Source organism: Macrosteles quadrilineatus, unplaced genomic scaffold (genome assembly GCF_028750875.1).
Source record: "Macrosteles quadrilineatus isolate MER2022 unplaced genomic scaffold, UCM_ALF_1.0 Scaffold_3__2_contigs__length_128488019, whole genome shotgun sequence".
NCBI classification, from domain to species: Eukaryota; Metazoa; Arthropoda; class Insecta; order Hemiptera; family Cicadellidae; genus Macrosteles; species Macrosteles quadrilineatus.
This window is the reverse complement of record NW_026542596.1, coordinates 100,622,178-100,640,448: the sequence shown is the minus strand read 5'-3', so window position 1 is coordinate 100,640,448 and position 18,271 is coordinate 100,622,178. Positions and strand designations below refer to the sequence as shown.

The 18,271-nt window shown below is 34.3% G+C and overlaps 1 protein-coding gene across 3 annotated transcripts in view; it reads left to right on the top strand.

Moving 5' to 3' along the window:
* LOC128988892 (uncharacterized) overlaps nucleotides 1–18,271 on the top strand; it is a 157,003-nt gene that overhangs the window by 131,182 nt on the left and 7,550 nt on the right. For all 3 annotated transcript variants that reach the window (XM_054410649.1, XM_054410650.1, XM_054410651.1), the window contains 3 exons: nucleotides 1,650–1,727; nucleotides 15,763–15,997; nucleotides 17,816–18,004. In XM_054410649.1, the coding sequence (XP_054266624.1) occupies nucleotides 1,657–1,727; nucleotides 15,763–15,997; nucleotides 17,816–18,004 (495 nt within the window). In that variant the 5' untranslated portion in view covers nucleotides 1,650–1,656. The remainder of the gene's footprint in view (nucleotides 1–1,649; nucleotides 1,728–15,762; nucleotides 15,998–17,815; nucleotides 18,005–18,271) is intronic.

Below are 18,271 nucleotides of genomic sequence, written 5' to 3'. Positions count from 1 at the left end.
TTTATATCTCGGGTTGTTAATACGTCAAAGGGTTCATTCTAGTCTCAAATTACTCAGTAAATGGTTGGTTTGAAATTTGATTAATCACTAAATGAAATCTGACTAATTGAAAATTAATCATGGACCTTTATTTATTATTAATAATTATTTTTATTTTGAAATTTGTCTTTGGTTAAAGCAATTAAAGACATGCAGGGCTGGTCATCAGGGTTACAACATTTGTTTGGTGTCAGTACAAAGTAAATTATGTGTGATGAGGCATATAAAGACATATAAGGCATATAAGAGGTTCCACGTCTAAAATTGTAACACTGATGACCTTACAAAACGTCCGTAAGAAATGTATAAAGGAGAGTTTTTATTTGAATATCTCTTCCAAACGACAAAAGATATTTAAAACATATTTCAGCATTGAAATCAGCGTGAAAATCTAGTTCATAATGATGTGTCACAACACTAGCATTGCATAAAAAAAGTTATTAATATCCAATATGGCGGATCCAAGATGGCGGCCGAAAACACCAGCTTGGCCACACTTTCAGACATGTCATTACCTATCTATTGCCAACAATCATACAATTGCTTCATTCAAAATCCTACAAAATTACATATGCCTCACAACTATGGTCTAATTTATTTTATTTTCTAATACCTGTAATTTGTTTATAGTTACAATACCCCCGTAGAAGCAGACCTGTATACTCAACGAATTGCAAATGCTTCAATAAATAATTAAAATGGGGCCACACATTAACATTTCTCAACACGTATGTTCATAAACAAGCATGCACAAAATTTTCCATAAGAATAACATGGGAAGTGAGTATGCAGGTTTGCTGCCACAGAAATGTAAAAATGGGGGATTTTAGGCCATAATCAAGTAGATCTCTACTAAATGAAGCCATATACCAATTATTATTAAGATATGCTGAGTAATAAGCTAGATATACAATTTTATTTTTTCCCCATAAGGATAACATGGGGGTAGTGGGGTCTTGCTTGGGGCCAATGTTCTGTGTTTTCCACCTTCAATATCTCGGTAACCAATGGTCATAGAGCAATGATTCAAAACACCAAATTGTTTGATTTTTTGAGCTGAACTCAATGGTCTAAATTAAAATTTGATTATTTTACTCTGGAAAGAGTTATTATTAATGTAACAAATAGATGTCACACATGGCGGCCATCTTGGATTTAAGACGTCATAAAAACCAAACCCTGCAATTTGAGGGTAAACACCCGGTACTACACCATTATGTGACATATAACAAAGAGATTCCACATAGTCACACATTCCCTTCACAAAAAATCCCACGGAATACAGTTTGCCCCCCGACTAATGGTTATGTTTACACATTGTTGTTACTGTTGTATGACAATAGGCTGGCCGAAGCGACGTTGCCACACCAATATCGTGGCCTTGTTTTAGAGGAGGCTATGGCTTCATTCAAAGGCAACTGAAAACTGATCAGAAACATCACTTTCAGGTGATTGGATAAAAAATCTACGGATATTTCACACTATTATACCGCACACTGGTGCTGATAATTTCATTTTCAAACATAGAGGCTTGACGTCTCACACAAATGTGTGATAAATAAAACAATATTGTACACAAATTTTAAACTCTACAACTCGCCATGTTCCAGGTTCGAGATGAAGGGACTGCTCCTGTTAGTGCTGATATCCTGGGACTACACCTCAGCTGCGACAACTCGGGGTGTCTCGTAAGTACTACGATTAATTGTGCCACCTAAAGTATGTATTTCAATAATTAGGTTTAACTTTGTAATGATAACGTCTTCAGTGGTGCGAGTTATTATACAGACCGTGATGTCTTGAGTTCGTGTGCCGAACTCGTCACTTAAAATGTATCAGTATAGTGCATTCTTGCATTGTACTAACTCACCGCTGGTTTTCTTGATACTTTACATGCACAGACCTTTGACGCCCGTATGAGTGGGAAAATGGAGTGCTAAAATGGGACCGCAAACCTAAAAAGGAATACTTGTTTCCTTGTCTTACTTATCAAGTCCCATCGTTGGTCGTGTACAGTAATAGCAACGCCACTGGCATATATTTTCTTAAAATTGAGTAATCTATGACTTTTTTTAATTGGTCCAAAATTAATTCGATTTTAATAAAGTTTATTGAATATAAGCTAATATTATATTTGTGGTTTTGTAAGTACTTCCTCATTTTGGGACCCAAGGTTTTATTCTTTGACCAAGGGATGTCAAACTATAAAAATTAGGGGATATGTATTCAAAGATCCCTCTCAAGTATTATTAAGCCGGAGTTACCCTTCATTTATTTTTAGCAAGTTTTGTAATAATTATAACGTGTATTTTTACATACTTTTAAATAAATGGGTTAGGCTATTCAAGATCACACGGTTGACAAAAAGTAAAACCATTATATAAAAAAATCAGACGTTCGGGTACAAGTCTCTTAATACTGGTTCAAATCATTTTGTGGAACCCTTAAGTCATACCATTGACTATACACAGAAATAGACTTCCCATGTAATGTAAAAATTTGAAGCCAAAAAGCCAAAAAAACGTGGTGCAATCTGTTGAGATGGTCACCAACTAATGACAATGTTCTGTGTTAAGTGATAAATTTATGTGTATAGTCAATGGTCATACTCATAGACCTCCGGTGTCCACAAACCAAATGTTGAAATAGCACACCTTTTAAGCCTTTTCTTATTCTTTGCTGCTTAACTCTCAAATTATTGAGTACCATATTTTGTATTTCATTAAGTATTTTTCAAAATGTTGTTTATACGCAAAAGTCTTAATAATTTTTATTCTTGCTAGAGGTCTTTCAAACTTTAACCTAATCGATACTGCCTAGAATTATTTTGTATCATGACAAAAAGACAACATACTCTAAATAATATGCTCAGTTGTGTACTGAAAGATCTAAAACCCTTATAATTTTTAATATTGTTGTAATACTTGTTTAAAAAAAACAACATCCATACAAAATTATGTAATATCTGCTATATTTAGACTAGTATAGACTTCAGTACTAATTAAATTGTTGCATGATATATTTATTGAACTTATGTTTAAAAAGTAATACTGACTTATTTTATCTTGAAGGAATAACGATAACACATTCTGGAAATATACACAAAAAGTTACCATGGACCATTATTGAAATGTGGATTAAATGCTTGGTTTTAAAATAATGGTACTGTGCTATTTCGTACATGTTTTTCAGTTATTAATTAAAACATCGTTATAAAGGTTGATATTTCAAGAGCAAACCTAATGGGAACATATTCCACACTGATCATTCCGTCTTAGTTTTTCCAAAAATTTTAACGGTTTGCTTGGGAAAAAGAAGATCGACTTAATGATTTAGATTTAAAAAGAAAGAAGTTGTGACAAAGGCTGGTTTTCTTTCTCCAAAGTCTAGCTTTTGTACCACAATAACGAGGCGGTAACTTGAGTTTTGTGCAACGTTATCACGGCTTTCTCTGATAACAAAGCTTAAGTAATTATTTATCAAACCACCTGTTAGAGAACGCCTTTGTCTAATTTTCTACTCTCTTTGTTTCCTAGTTTTAAGTTAATTGTCATTGCATCACGAATTAAGAGGATAGTTTGTTAAATGTTATAGGTAATACGCAGCTTTTAGATAACTAGTGCACCTGTTGCTCGAATTCGAGCAATTACAAAGTATTACAGGCGTTATTTCAAAAAGAACAACAGTCATATTATCCGATGATTTAAAAGAGTCAACTGGAAGATAATGTATACCTAATCAATCACTCCACTCCAGTTCTCGAAACTGAAAACGAACTCGCCCTGAAAACAAAACCTCTATTATGTGTCGTAATTAACTATGTGTATCATGAACAGCTGTAATTAATACAAATTATTTGTCTGTTTAAGTAAACGAAATATTTTCTTCATAAGAAATACATTGGAATTTTGATGGCCAGTGGGACAAAGCCCGAGGACATTTTACAGGAATTGGTGAAAGGGGGCGCCTACACAACAAATACTTAATGTTGACACGTCATTTGTAAAAATCCATCCATTATTAACAGAGGAGTAGTGTTTCATAGAAATCGCCTTCACGATAAGGATGGTAAATATTACTAGTCATGTAGAGTTGCCAACATCATAAGGTACGAATACAGAAAACTATTACAAAATCCGTGTTTTTTTTAACTATAACTGTTGTAGAATTTCGATAGCGTGTGTAGTGGACTGTATTTATAAGATAAGCGGAGTTTGATTCTTCAAATTAGAACACTAAGATACAATTGACAAGTAGTTTTAATAACAATTAAACTTTGAGTGATTTCACAGAACTTTACATTTTTTCAGTACAAAAGAGAGAGAGGGATCTTCATTCTTGATGTTCATGTTTTCAACTAACAAAATTACTAATAGTTAATTCATTGTTAAATCACATGTTGTTTTAGAACATTAAAACAAGTAAAAAATCAATGCCATCTGTATTTATTTTTAGATGAAAGAGAGCATTATTATAACAAATCACAATTACACTGAATATTACAGAACAACTGTAATACAAATCTAATATAACAGTTATGAAAATCTGTTTCATAATCATTTGTATAAGGCCGAAAATATTTAACAATCATAGATTATTTACCATATTTAACTAGAGGCATCTATATAATTACGCGAACACGAAGTTTGTCGGTTGAACTCCTTCGCCATTTATTAACCGATTGTATCGAAAGAAGTCTCATTGGAAAGAGCGTGTCTCGTAGATTTGCAAACTAGCCTTACATTTTTGAAAAAGTGTCTTGGGATCTGCCTCAGTGGCTTTGAAAGTTACCATGTTATCCTTATGAAGAACATAATTGTTTACATTTTGATCAGCTGTATAATTTAATTTTAAGGAGAGCACCAAGCAGGATTTATGAAGGGAAAGTCGACAACAGACCAGATATTTATCATGAAAGAGCTGGCCTCAAAATACTGGGAATATAACAAAGATCTATATGTTCTGTTTATTGATTTTAAGAAAGCTTATGATAGCATTACAAGATCAAAACTATGGTCAATATTAAGAAAAAGTAATGTTCCAGAAAAGATTATAAGGTTGACAAAGATGTGTGTGGAGGGTTCAAGAGGTAAAGTTAGGATAGAGAGAGAACTTACAGACACTTTTGACATCAATACTGGGGTAAGACAAGGAGATGGACTGTCTCCTCTTCTGTTCAACTTTGCCCTTGAAGACGCCTTGAAAGCAACCAGATCTATTCAGTTGGGTGCGAATATTGAAGGACAAATCAATGTACTGGCTTTTGCTGATGATGTAGCCTTATTGGCTGAAAAGAAAAATGACCTAAAAGTATTAGCTGAAGCCTTCATAACAGAAGCAGGAAAGGTAGGGTTACAAGTGAATGAAGATAAAACAAAATTTATGAAGATAGGAAGGCAGGCAGAACATGTGACCTCAACACTGGAATGTTTGAGTTATAAATTTTCTGTCACAGAAGAATTTAAATATTTGGGTGTGATAATAAACAGCCAGAATAAGATGGATCAGGAAATACAAGCTAGATTGAATGGAGCTGATAGATGCTATTGGAGCTTATCAAAACTTTTGAAAAGCAGACTCCTGTCAAGAAACACCAAGGTTCGAATATATCTGGCAATAATCCAACCTGTTCTTCTCTACGGTTCGGAAGTATGGACCCTCACAAAGAACATAAGAGAGAAAATTAATAACTTTTGAGAATAAAATACTGAGGAGAATATACGGACCAACTTTGGAAGATGGGGCGTGGAGGATTAGAAAGAATAAAGAGTTAAGGGACCTTTATAAAAGACCTGATATTGTAGCTTTAATTAGAAGTAGGAGAGTCAGATGGCTTGGGCATGTTAGAAGAAGAGAAGAAGGCAGCAGTATAAGAAGAGTGTGGAGGGGAAAGCCTGAAGGAAGACGCCCACTGGGGAGACCGAGATTTAAATGGGATGACCAGGTTGCTGAAGACATCGGAAGACTGGGCGCAGAGTTGGACGAGGCAGAAGATAGAGAAAGATGGAGGCACCTTGTTGGCGAGGCCAAAGATCTCCTTGGATTTGTGTGGCCACAGGAGTAAGTAAGTAAGTAAGTAAGTATAATTTAATTGCTAGAAGGAGAAAACCGGCCGGAATGCTTTAGGTTTATCAATAACGAAGATAAACATGGACAACCTTATATGGCTAGCTATAAGTCAGGAATTGTTTGTAGAAATCATTAAAAAGCAATACCTGGTTATGAAATATAATACAATATTTACAAAATAGGTTGATTACTGTTATATACATCGTGAGTATCTCCATGAGTTACACACCGGTAATCTTTGAGTTGACTCTTTTAAACTCATTGTAAATATGACTGTTATTCGTTTTAAAATAACTCCTGTAATACTTTGCAACTGCTTGAATTCGAGCAACATGTACACTAGTTAGAAATATAACATCTATATACTTAATATAATAAGGTTTCCACTGTAACATCCCTTTTCCAACCATTCCTGCTTAACCTATTTTTACTCTTGATCTACCATTTTAAAGCTTAAGATCTAGAGGATATACGGATAGTAATTAAAAAAGTAATTCCCTGAGGACTCCGTCCCCAAGCATTGATTTTTTTTTCTCGAGGGGGTTTTAAAGTTCCAGTGCTGCTGGCCAACTTGCTTTATAACGATTTTAAACGTGAATTGTAATTTAACCGGTTGTAACTTATTACCTTCAGTTTAATTTCTAACCAAGTGCATATTGTAATTAAGATACGAATCAGTTCACCAAAATATATTTTGGGTGGGTTTCTTTCGTTTATAATTGTAGGTTATTACCTTTTTATGGTATGGATCTACAATTGAAACATTTTAAATCTTTTATGCAAGTAAATTGATATAACTTTTATTTTTTATAGCCTCTTTTTGTACATATTTTGTTATCTAAATCCGACAAAACATCTCATGATTCTATACTAATAAAAAATGGGCAGTTTGAATAAAACACAACATCGGTTTACAATTCATTCATAACAAACCATATTATAGCCATTGGACTCCTTGGGTCATAAAATAGGCTTTTTCCACCTTGTTTTTGAAAATGTTCAACAACAGACGTAGGTATGATAGCATATTTCGTCCAATAAATTTTATTAAAACATTACACAAATTTAATTAGCCAATATGGAACCTCCAAGCTCTTGGTCGGTTCAGCACCGTATTGGATTCAAATTTATCATTTACGGTTTTATTTATAAAACTGTAAAAATAATTGCACCAGGTTTTCACTGAACGTTTCAGCAGTTATGAACTAGAGATTTTACTAACTATGAGGCTTCATAATTAAACAACAATACTAATACGAAATCATAAATTCACTAATACATTTTAGCGAATTTCCCATATAGGGCATAAGCTATTACCGTAGTACTCATGGTAAGACCTAGACCCGGGACCGATTTACTTTTCCGTTTTGAGGTCCCTAGAGACAAAAGACACCAACCGTTCAAATTCATGAATATTTATTTATTTATTTATATATATATTTATATATGTGTCCGTTAGCGCGATAACTCGAGCAAAAATCATCCGATTTTGATGAAATTTGGTACAAACGTGTAAAAACCTACGTTTATTCGAACGAGTTTGCGAACCAGCATGACCGGACTGTGGGAACAGGGGTTTATGGGGCAAAAATTGGTTTTTCCCATTTTTGACCCTAAAAACGCAAAATTTCACAACTTCTTTCCAAACCATTTTGTATAGAAAAGAAGTTATACACAACCATTATGATTTTCATGTGAATCGTATATTATTTACAATATCATAATTTACACTAGATTTACCGTATTAAATACTAACGTATTTAGAAAGAAAATTTGTAATAAAAACTATTAAACAATGATTGCTCTTAAGTGTATACTAAGGGGTTTCTCAGGAAAGGCACAATTTCAGGGAATTGTATACTATACTATTATTACTTACTACACTACTATTACTTTACTATACTATACCAGGGTATAGTATAGTAAAGTGCACTAATGGAGATCAATTTATACTACAGAGGATCAGAGACCGGCGTTCTCATGCTGGAGTGTTAAAGGGTACAAAGGGGGGGGGGGGGTCTGGTAAGGGGGGGGGGGTAGGCCTTGAAAGTTTAGGGGGGTGTCAACTCTCCAGTAATTACGTTATGTCAGAAGCCAGTCCATTATCTGATCCCAGGATTATCAAACTTGCAACCACTGCTTGTTTGTAACAACCCCTAAACCTTTGATTAACTTTTAAAACTTAGCAAATATCATATTTCACATTTTTGCATCTCAAACAGTCACATTCAACTCAACTTGACACCCGCAAAACTGTTGTTTTTTATCATACTGAGTTGTTGTTAGCACTAAATCTTATTCAACTTAAATTTAGACAGAACCTGTTTACCTAAGTTCTCGGCTAGAGTGACCAATGATTTATGTAGGAATATTATATAAAAATTAGTAAAATTACTAAGTATTTAATATATGTAAAAGTACTTTGAAAAACACTGGGCCTGTATTATAAGATGCAATATGATTCTTGTATAGTATTATCACAAATTCCAAACCACCATGATCGTACTATGGGAAGGGTACTGGTCTTTAGCGTTATGCGGGGATTTATAGGGTATAGATAGGGCTATCCTATTTTCACCCTATAAACATAAATTTCGCAATTTATTTCAAAATAGTTTTCTGGAGTAAAAATACAACCAATCAAATTAATTATATTAAAGCGTTATTGTACGCTTAATGGTTACGGGGAAATTTTTAAAAACAAATCTATCTATATATCTAATTCCGTAAGCCCAAAATTTTACAATGAAATTGTGAGCAAACGGGAGGCCGTAGAAAGCTGGGAGGGGTCTCATTTTAAAGGTCTGGGCATGAAATTTTGGGGAAAATTATTCATTTTTCTTAATTATGCACCAAAAAGTTGCTACGGAATAAAACAATTCACATTTAAATAGCATGGAATCTAGGTCATGTCTGCTTTGTTTACTTTAAAACATGTGGTTTAACTTTATTTAAAGCATATGGTAATATGTAATATCATTACTGTAATATGTGTACTATTTATGAAGCTGAAATAAACTTTTTCCCAAATTTAAGGGTCTGGATTTAATGGAGTACGATTGGTTGTGTAGGTATGTCTGAAATAAGCGTAAAGTTAGAAGTAATTACTGGAGTAGGCAAAAGGAACATATTTTTCATGCCAAAAATTAAACTAATATCTACAGATCCTAATATGCCGTAAGTTAACAAGGATTCAATGCCCATTGCAAATAGCTTTCACTGTTATTATAAATAAAGTGCAAGGCCAAACCTTCGAAAAAGTTGGCATTTATAAAAAAAAAACCAGTGTTAACATATACACAAATGTTAAACGATAATTCAAGGTAGGGTAAACCCATGAGACTAATACATGTAATTTATAAAAAAATAGTTACTAGAATACACATATAGGGGCTATTGCCCCTACAAGCCACTAGTATAATTAATACGCTACATGAAACTTTGTCGGTTGAACTCCTCCGCCATTTCTTAACCGATTTTATCCGTTGATGTCTCATTGGAAAGAGCGTGTCGCGTAGATTTGCAAACTGGCCTTACTTTTTTGAAAAAGTCCCTTGGGCTTTGCCCCAGAGGCTGTTAAAGTTCCCATGTTATCCTTATGAAGAACATAATCGTTTTCATTTTGATCAGCTGTATAATTTAATTGCTGTTATTTATTTTTCAATCCTATGAAACGCATTGAGTACATTTATTTACTATTTGAGTTTGTGTTAGGACTATTTGAAATAACTCCTGTAATGCTTTAGAATTGCTCGAATTCGAGCAACATGTACACTAGTGTAAATTAAATTGTTGGGTCGTTTCTATCGAAAGTTAGTATATTTTGTAGTTTTTATTTTATTTTATGAATATACTATATTTTGATCATTTTTTATTTTTCTTAAAAAAACGTACTTTATTACTAGCAGCAAACCTAAGTATTATTTAATTTTTTAAAAATCTTACATTTTAAAGAAAATATTTTAGTAAAATCTATCTAATATCTAAAGAGGCAAATGGAATTTAGCCCAGTTGACAGGCTTGTAGGGTATCTTATTAGTTTTTAAGCCAGTTGCATTTTGTATGATAAAATAAGAAACACCTTACAGGAAAAAATAGATACATTTTATTGTTGTCAAGTTATTGTTAGTCCAGTCAATGAATGATCCAAAAGTAGGTGTAGAGTGCGTGAGCAGGTAACTTAGCGATTCCTTCAGAAACTTGTTCAGGGGGCTTAGGGTGTTAACATACCAAAAGTCCTGACTCCTAGGTGGTGAGCCAGGGGGTGGAGGGGGGAAAAGGGGGGGGGAAAGGTGCGCATTTTGGGTGAGTATTTTAATAAGATATCAATTAAATAAGTTATAACTCGTAATCTGTTGAACCAAAATAAACACATTATATACTTTTCTTGTAGAAAATTTAATCTTCTTCAATTTTATAATTTACTATAGTATACAACAAGTTGATAGTTTTCGAGATATAATCAAAAAACCCAAAATGCGCACCTTTCCCCCCCCTTTTCCCCCCTCCACCCCCTGGCTCACCACCTAGGAGTCAGGACTTTTGGTATGTTAACACCCTAAGCCCCCTGAACAATTTTCTGAAGGAATCGCTTAGTTACCTGCTCACGCACTCTACACCTCATTCCTTGACTGGACTATGTGTACCGAACCCATCTATTGTGGCTATGTTTTGCAGAAATAGCAATGCATACTCATCATCAGTTCCATAACATAGCATTCTATAGCATTTGGCTTTTATATACTCCCATTGGTACCTAACTCCTAGACTTGACGTGCATGTTGCATCTTTGGCTGTCGAGGGCGTGCGAATGACCCATATTGATAACAATACAATCAGCCGCCTTCCTCTGATAGCAAGGACATTCACTCTGATAAGAAGCTGCATTCGTCCCAGGAAGATGAATCTTTGACCTTTTACTCAATGCTAAAGATAAAATAGCATAGCTTGAGTTTGACTTTGAGCTTGACCTTGTATACAGGGTGTTGAAAAAAAGTGGGGACAAAATTTACAATGTGATTTCTTGGGTCAAAATAAATAGAAGATAAAGGTTAAAACTTTTTCCAAAATGCTTCGTTAACCAGATATCCTCCATTTTTAAAATAAATATTTATATCTTTAGAGTGTCTCAACCGATTTTTATGAAACTTGGTACTTATGTTAAAGTAGAAGAGACCCATCTTAGAAAATATATTCCCTTGATACAATTAAAATTTCAAAATGGCAGCCATTTTAACTTTTTAATCTAAATTACAGAAAATTGCTGATTTTCTGTAAAGCATCAATATTTTTAGTTCTACGAAAAGGAAAAGCTGACTAGTTTAGCCTTATTGTACCCCATTTTACAACTAAAAATCTTAATATTTCAGTTATTTTTTATTCCATCGTTTTGAACTTGGTGTCATTTGATTATATAAAATTATTTTGATACTCGTTTAACAGCGGTAAAACATGAACTCGTCCATTAGAAGCGTATATAGGTCCTTCTCCTATGCTCCTCGGGAGTCAACAAGTTCAAGGATCTTGTCCAAAAGTATATAGTCCTATGGTAACAAAAATTAAAACACAATGTTTACATTTGCACTGTAATACAATGTTCTATCTTGTCTGTATTTTGGTAAATTGTTCTGTTGAACTATTTTTTTTTTAAAATAAACCAAGTTGTATAGTTTATTTTTTACGATCAATAATAGTAGGTGTATAGTTGTTCTCAAAATTTGTAAAAAAAATTATTCTCTGTGTTTCACCCTGTTGCGAAAAACTCGCATGCAATTAGTTATTATAAATACAGTAACAATAATAATAACAAACAATACCCCCGTCGCAGCAAACCTGACAACTAAGCGAATTTCCATTTGTCTGAATTGATTTTCAATTAAATATATTTAAATGAGTACCTAGGTTTGCTGCTACAAGGAAACTAATAAAGTGTGTTTTTAGTAAAATATTAATAGCTTAGTACAAAATAAATAAGTTTGCCAAGATTGATCAAAATATATCCATAAACAACCAAACTACAACATTTTACAATATTCTCCATAAGAATAACATGGGAATTTTTAATTTAAAATTTTCTCCGTTACCAATAACCGTACAAAAATACTTTTATATACAAAATTATTTGTTTTTTTAAGCTCTTTAAAAAGGTATAAAGAGAAATTGGGAAACTTTGTGTTTTGAGGGTCAAAAGTGAGAAAAACCAATTTTTACCCCATAAAACCCCCCGTAAAGCCCTGTTCCCATGGTCCGATCATGCTGGTTCGCGAACTCATTCAAGTTTATCCCGCTTTACACCTTTAAACCAAATTTCATCAAAATCGGACAAAAATTACTCAAGTTATCGCGTTCACGGACACATATATATATATATAAATCTATATATATATATATATATATATATATACATATATAAAAATTTTAACGAATGGTGTTTTTGGCCTCTGGGGACATCAAAATGAAAAAGTAAATCGCTCCCGGGCTTAGGTCTTACCATGCCACCTACGGTAATAGCTACTTCCCTATAGGGAAATTAGCAAAAGATTAACAAGCTGTAATAATAATTTTAAAGGATGTAGTGTTATATACATATTGAAATCGTCACTCGGGCAAGAGCGTGTAAATAGTTTCATTGAAACATATGTTTACACGAACACGTGTTAGAAAGTTGTTGCAAACAGCAAACTTTAATATGTTAACTTAAGGGAGCTTTGAAAGTTTTGGGCAAACTGTAATTTAGCGTTAGCAATTGTTTCAGATCCCTTGCGTGGTGGGTTAGGTGGATTACTTTGTATTTCTTATTTTCGGTTCCTTTAAAGATAATCATGCATGTGTAGTTTAAATCTACTCTTTAAATACCTATTAATACTAAAAGTCGTCCGTCCAGTGGGCGAAAACTCAACCAAAAATACGTAATGTATAGACTTTTCTATATTCACCCTACTCTGTAAATAAAACAAGTGATTGGAATTTCAAATTTTTTTATTTTTAATTTGTTTTGATATTCTGTTCATATTTCGTTCTTATTTCGTCACTATTAGGCCCAGGTTATTTATTTTTTAATTTTAAATTTATTTATTGCTTTTATTTTTGAGCCTATTTAAATTTATGAATGGATTCTGCACATCTAAAGGAAAATATCTTTCTAACAGTATGCTTAGATTTTCCCTGCGATGCACACGATCTGAGAAAGAAGGATTTCAATAAACATGCTTGCCTATTAATATATACTAGAGGTCGTCCCGTTGTCGAAAACTCTACCAAAAATATCTATTGTGCAAACTTCTCTATATTCAACCCACGCTGTAAATAAAATCATGTGAATGGAATTTCTTCCATTTGTTTTGATTTCTATTTATTTTTCGTTGTTATTTCGTCACTAGCATGGCAACCCATACGGGCCATGTAGTTTTTTTTTATATTTAAAATTTGTTTTTTTTTTTTGCTTATTTTTAGCCTATTTTAATTTATAAAGGGATTCTGCACATCTACAGGTAAATATCTTTCTAACAATAGGCGTAGATTTTCCCTGCGAGGCACATGAGCTGAGAAAAAATTTATTATTTGTCAGCTGCTATATTTGTCAAAAACAAGGCTACGTATATCATCTTTCTCCAATCTATACTCTTCCTGCGTATTCCGTTCAATAAAACAACGAAGTTTATTTACCTGTCTAAATGTAACATTTAGCAATTTTTATTGCACATTTGAGTATTTGCCGAATTATATTAGTGAATTTCTTATACGGTACGTAAACAGACGTATCAGGAAGTATTATTTTGTTTGCTTATCTAAAAGCTCTACCAGGTTTCTTGTTTGTTTAAAGGGTTGAAAACGTCATCGATAATTTAAGGCAAACTTCATTTGGTAGGTCTTGGTTGCTTAAAAACACCGACTTTGAAATATGATAGTATCCTAATATCTCCAATTGACTTTTTTCTTTATAGCAATGGTAGTTCAACATTTTATTTAGTTTATTCTGAAACAAATCAGTGAAAAAACAATATAAGCAATTCTGTTCTTTACAATGAGTAGATGTTACGTTTTGATTAAGCTGTAGACCTATGTATGTTTAAGCTAAACGAAAAATGCAAACAAAAAACTTAACACCAAATTTGCGAAAAAGAACGCCATTGTTGAGGCTTTTTGTGGAACGTTAATGCACTTAGGGATAATCGAGTTAGGACACCCAACCTAACTGACAGGGCACTCCATTACGAAATTTACTAGATTTTACAGTTTTATAAAATGTTTACTGGCCTTTGTTTATTTTTTGTTTAAAGCCTACACAATTGACATCCCATATTTACAAGAATTCTTTCGAGCACATTAGGCTTCGAGAATATTATTAGGCTGGATTTTTTCCCATCGACTACTGTCATGTAGACAAGTCTCTAGCCAAAAGGCCCCACCCCTACCCCAATTGCCTTTTCCCCCTACAGCCCTCCAAAGTTAAGGTGTAGTACTTTGCAAATTGATTATATTTCAGTAAATATTTTAGATAGACCTTACATCTTGCTGTTTTAATATTCCTAAAATTACGGTATAAAACTACTTATCTTGGGTTTTCTGATTATTTACTAGTTTATTAGTTATTACGATATTTCATACAAAAAATCGAAATTTGTTCATTATATTCCAGAGTGTTTGCACATATTATTTTAAAGCAAGGGTCCATCAATTACCATTAGAAAAGTGTTTTCAAATAAATATTTTTTCCTGCTAATAAGCTTTAAAATTATATTTTGATAGTATTGTTCTCTGCAATTTAACATTTGAAGAAAAATGTGCACCACGCACCACGCCTCAAACCGAGCATCGACGTTTAGTACAAATATGTTGACAAAAGAAAATTAGCACAAGCAAGGAATTTGGTACATATGTTTGGTATACCTTCCTTTTGAACATGCTAAAAGTCCCCTAAAATTGAAGATGTGCTACTGCCACCATATTGGAAAATGCTGCATACTACCCCAAGTAGGGTTTTTGGCTAAAGACGTGTCTACGTGACAGTAGTCGATGGGGAAAATCCAGCATAATAGTACTTTTGTCTAAAATCCCTAGATTGACTGGACGATTGATTTACATCTTTTCCATCACAAAAAACAACCCTTAAATGGTTATAGTTAATAACGCTTATTTGTGGTTGAATAGTCATCGACAGAATGCACCATAATCCTTTGCATTGTAGGTGGTTTAAGGGAAAATGATTCCACTCCCTCCACAGAACCCTAACTACGAAACAACAACCAACAGCCTATCAGCTGATATATACAGCTTTAGAGGGAACCCAGGATACCTCCCCTACATTTTGTGAACGGACTCTAATGTATGTTACTGATTTCTGTCGAATAATCCAATTGTTTAACCAATCCAAACTGAAAGGAACAAGTTATGTACACTATAGCAATTTCAAAGTCTAATCAACCATCGAATTGCATTTCCAACTGAAGCAGACTCTGAGAGTAGCACATTTAATCTAGTTATTTTAAATCTTTTACAAGCAATTGGCTACAGCTAGTCAATATACAGTAATAATGGTATAAATGGGATGTCTAAGTATCAAAACTATATGGCCAAACACACATGAAAATAATGTCTGAAACAATAATATTGCTTGTAAGATACAAAATAGTTACACTTGGCAATTTTTGGCAGGAACGAAGACATCAGAGATGCGATCCTCTCGCTGATCCACATGTTCCGCGACAGCACGGACAAGCTGGAGAGACACGAGTACCGGGAGAGAGTGTTGGGAGATCACCTGAAGAAGGCGCTGTCTGCCCTGGACAAGCGACAAAGGTCACTGGAACACAACACGGAGGTCATCGGAGCTGCGGTCACCAAGCTGGACGAGCGACTACGCGATCTGGAGGGGAAACTGGACAATCAGGTAAGTAGATGAGCTTGGAAATTCTACACACTTGCAGAAAAGGGTAAAAGATAGACACTCTGGAGGAATATGAAACATAAACAGTTGTTAACCAACCTGTGGGGCCATATTAAACGATAAACTACAGTTTCCACTCTATTTTTAATTCGTTCATCAATAACTCTGTCCATCCTACAACAGCTGATCTTTGCCCACTTTATCTTTCACACAATTGATAAGCATAGATAAGCTGGTCTAGTCTGCGGTTACCTCCCGCTTTCTCCGCGTCCCGCCACCTCCGTGTACCGCTACCTCCGAATTTCAGAGTGACCCCTATAATCCTCGGTTACTTCCTGCGTTAAAACTTTCCGTCCAAACCTAACCTAATCTAACTTAACCTAACCTAACCTAACCTAACCTAACCTGACCTATCCTAACCTAACCCACGGGTTAAATTTTCATTAAATCTTCCATCCACGGGGCTTCGCAGCCGTGGATGCAATGACAGCTAACAACGCAGGCAGTGACGGGATTATAAGGGTCACTCAAGAATTCGGAGGTGGCGGGACAGATTTGGGTTCGGAGGTGGCGGAACGCGGAGATAGTGGGAGCACACGCTAGTCTGCTCCCTTGCTACCTTGTGCGGTCAGGCATCTTTTGTTATAACAGGCCAGTCTCTTAAATGTTTCATTGTTTTATGTATTAATTCGTAATTTTGTTCGTGCCGTTTCGTACTATGTTTATCTTCTAACGATGTAAACTACTGATCAACTCTACATGTACCTGAAGCTGACGATAGTGTTTTAATATCGAAACATGTCCTGAATTGACACATTTTATTAAGCTGTGACGGGATTACGTAAGTCATTTCGTCTTACATTATATACAACGGGCTACACACATGGATTTTAAAGAAACATTTAGTTTACATCAGCATACTCAAACGCAACCAACATAATACACACATACACCAACTAGTTCTCTTTTAAATAGCATTCTCAAATTAAAATATTGAATTTCAATTTAATATAGATATATGCAAATTCAGTCATAATTTTTTACTTTAATACAGCAATTTTCTCACTTCTATCAAATAGATGAAAAACTATTCACTTGAGTAATAGCAAGTACAACATGAAGTAGGCTACTAATTGTAGAAAGGTAAAATCAAAAACTCCATCGGCATACACGTGTAGCAACGGTGGGATGATTAAACGATGAAAAGGTAAAGTGGAATTAGTTTCTGCATGTGTTTGCAGCCATATGAGTGCTAATGTTATGGCTGTTATAACTGAACACTGCGGTGGCTCATAACATGAAAACTTATTAGATAACGCCATAATGTGTTGTGGAACATTATTATTCTGTTTGTCCTTTATTCATTATCATTTTCAACTCTCCTTCAAATGTAGTACCGTAGCCTATATAACTATGTATCAGAACCTACATTCCAGTATTCATACTCAAATTAAACTACAAATATAACTATATTAATATTAAATATGAACTTATTACCAACTTCTACTTTAATACATTGATGGTCAAGGATTTGATCACATTTCAAACAGATTTCAAGATTGATGATTAAATCTAGTTCCCTGTCAAATGTTTTTTGGCAGAGAAATGTCTATAGGGATATAATTCAACTTTATTATTTTTATTTTCATAGAGCAAAAAAAATAATAATTACTGAATGATAATATTAAGTCCTTAAACTAATCAATAAACTGAACAACACACGAACCGAATTTAGTTTTTCTAACAGTATGTAATTGAATGGTGAAATTCCAGACTTGTTTGTTTTAGATTTGAGGGACTAAAAGTATTTTGTTGTTGCAGAACAACGAACGTGACAAGACAGTATACACTGTGGACACAATGCAGGGTTCCATACAGGGATGGATGAGCAACATGGAGAACATGGTCCATAACATGTCGTCCAGGGAGTCAGGGGGAAGAGTAGACGCTATGGAGGCAGCTCTTAGTGCTAGAGTGGACAACCTTGCATCAGCAGTGGAGAGGTTGGAGGTAGGTTTATGAAAGGTAAATACTTGTATGGATGACACACCCTTAGAACATGGAGAACATGGTCCACAACATGTCGTACAGGGAGTCAGGGGAAAGAGTAGACGCTATGGAGGCAGCTCTTTTGCTAGAGTGGACAACCTTGCATCAGCGGTGGAGAGGTTGGAGGTAGGTTTATGAAGGGTAAATACTTGTATAGATAACACACCTTTAGAACATGGAGAACATGGTCCACAGCATGTCGTCCAGGGAGTCAGGAGGGAGAGTAGA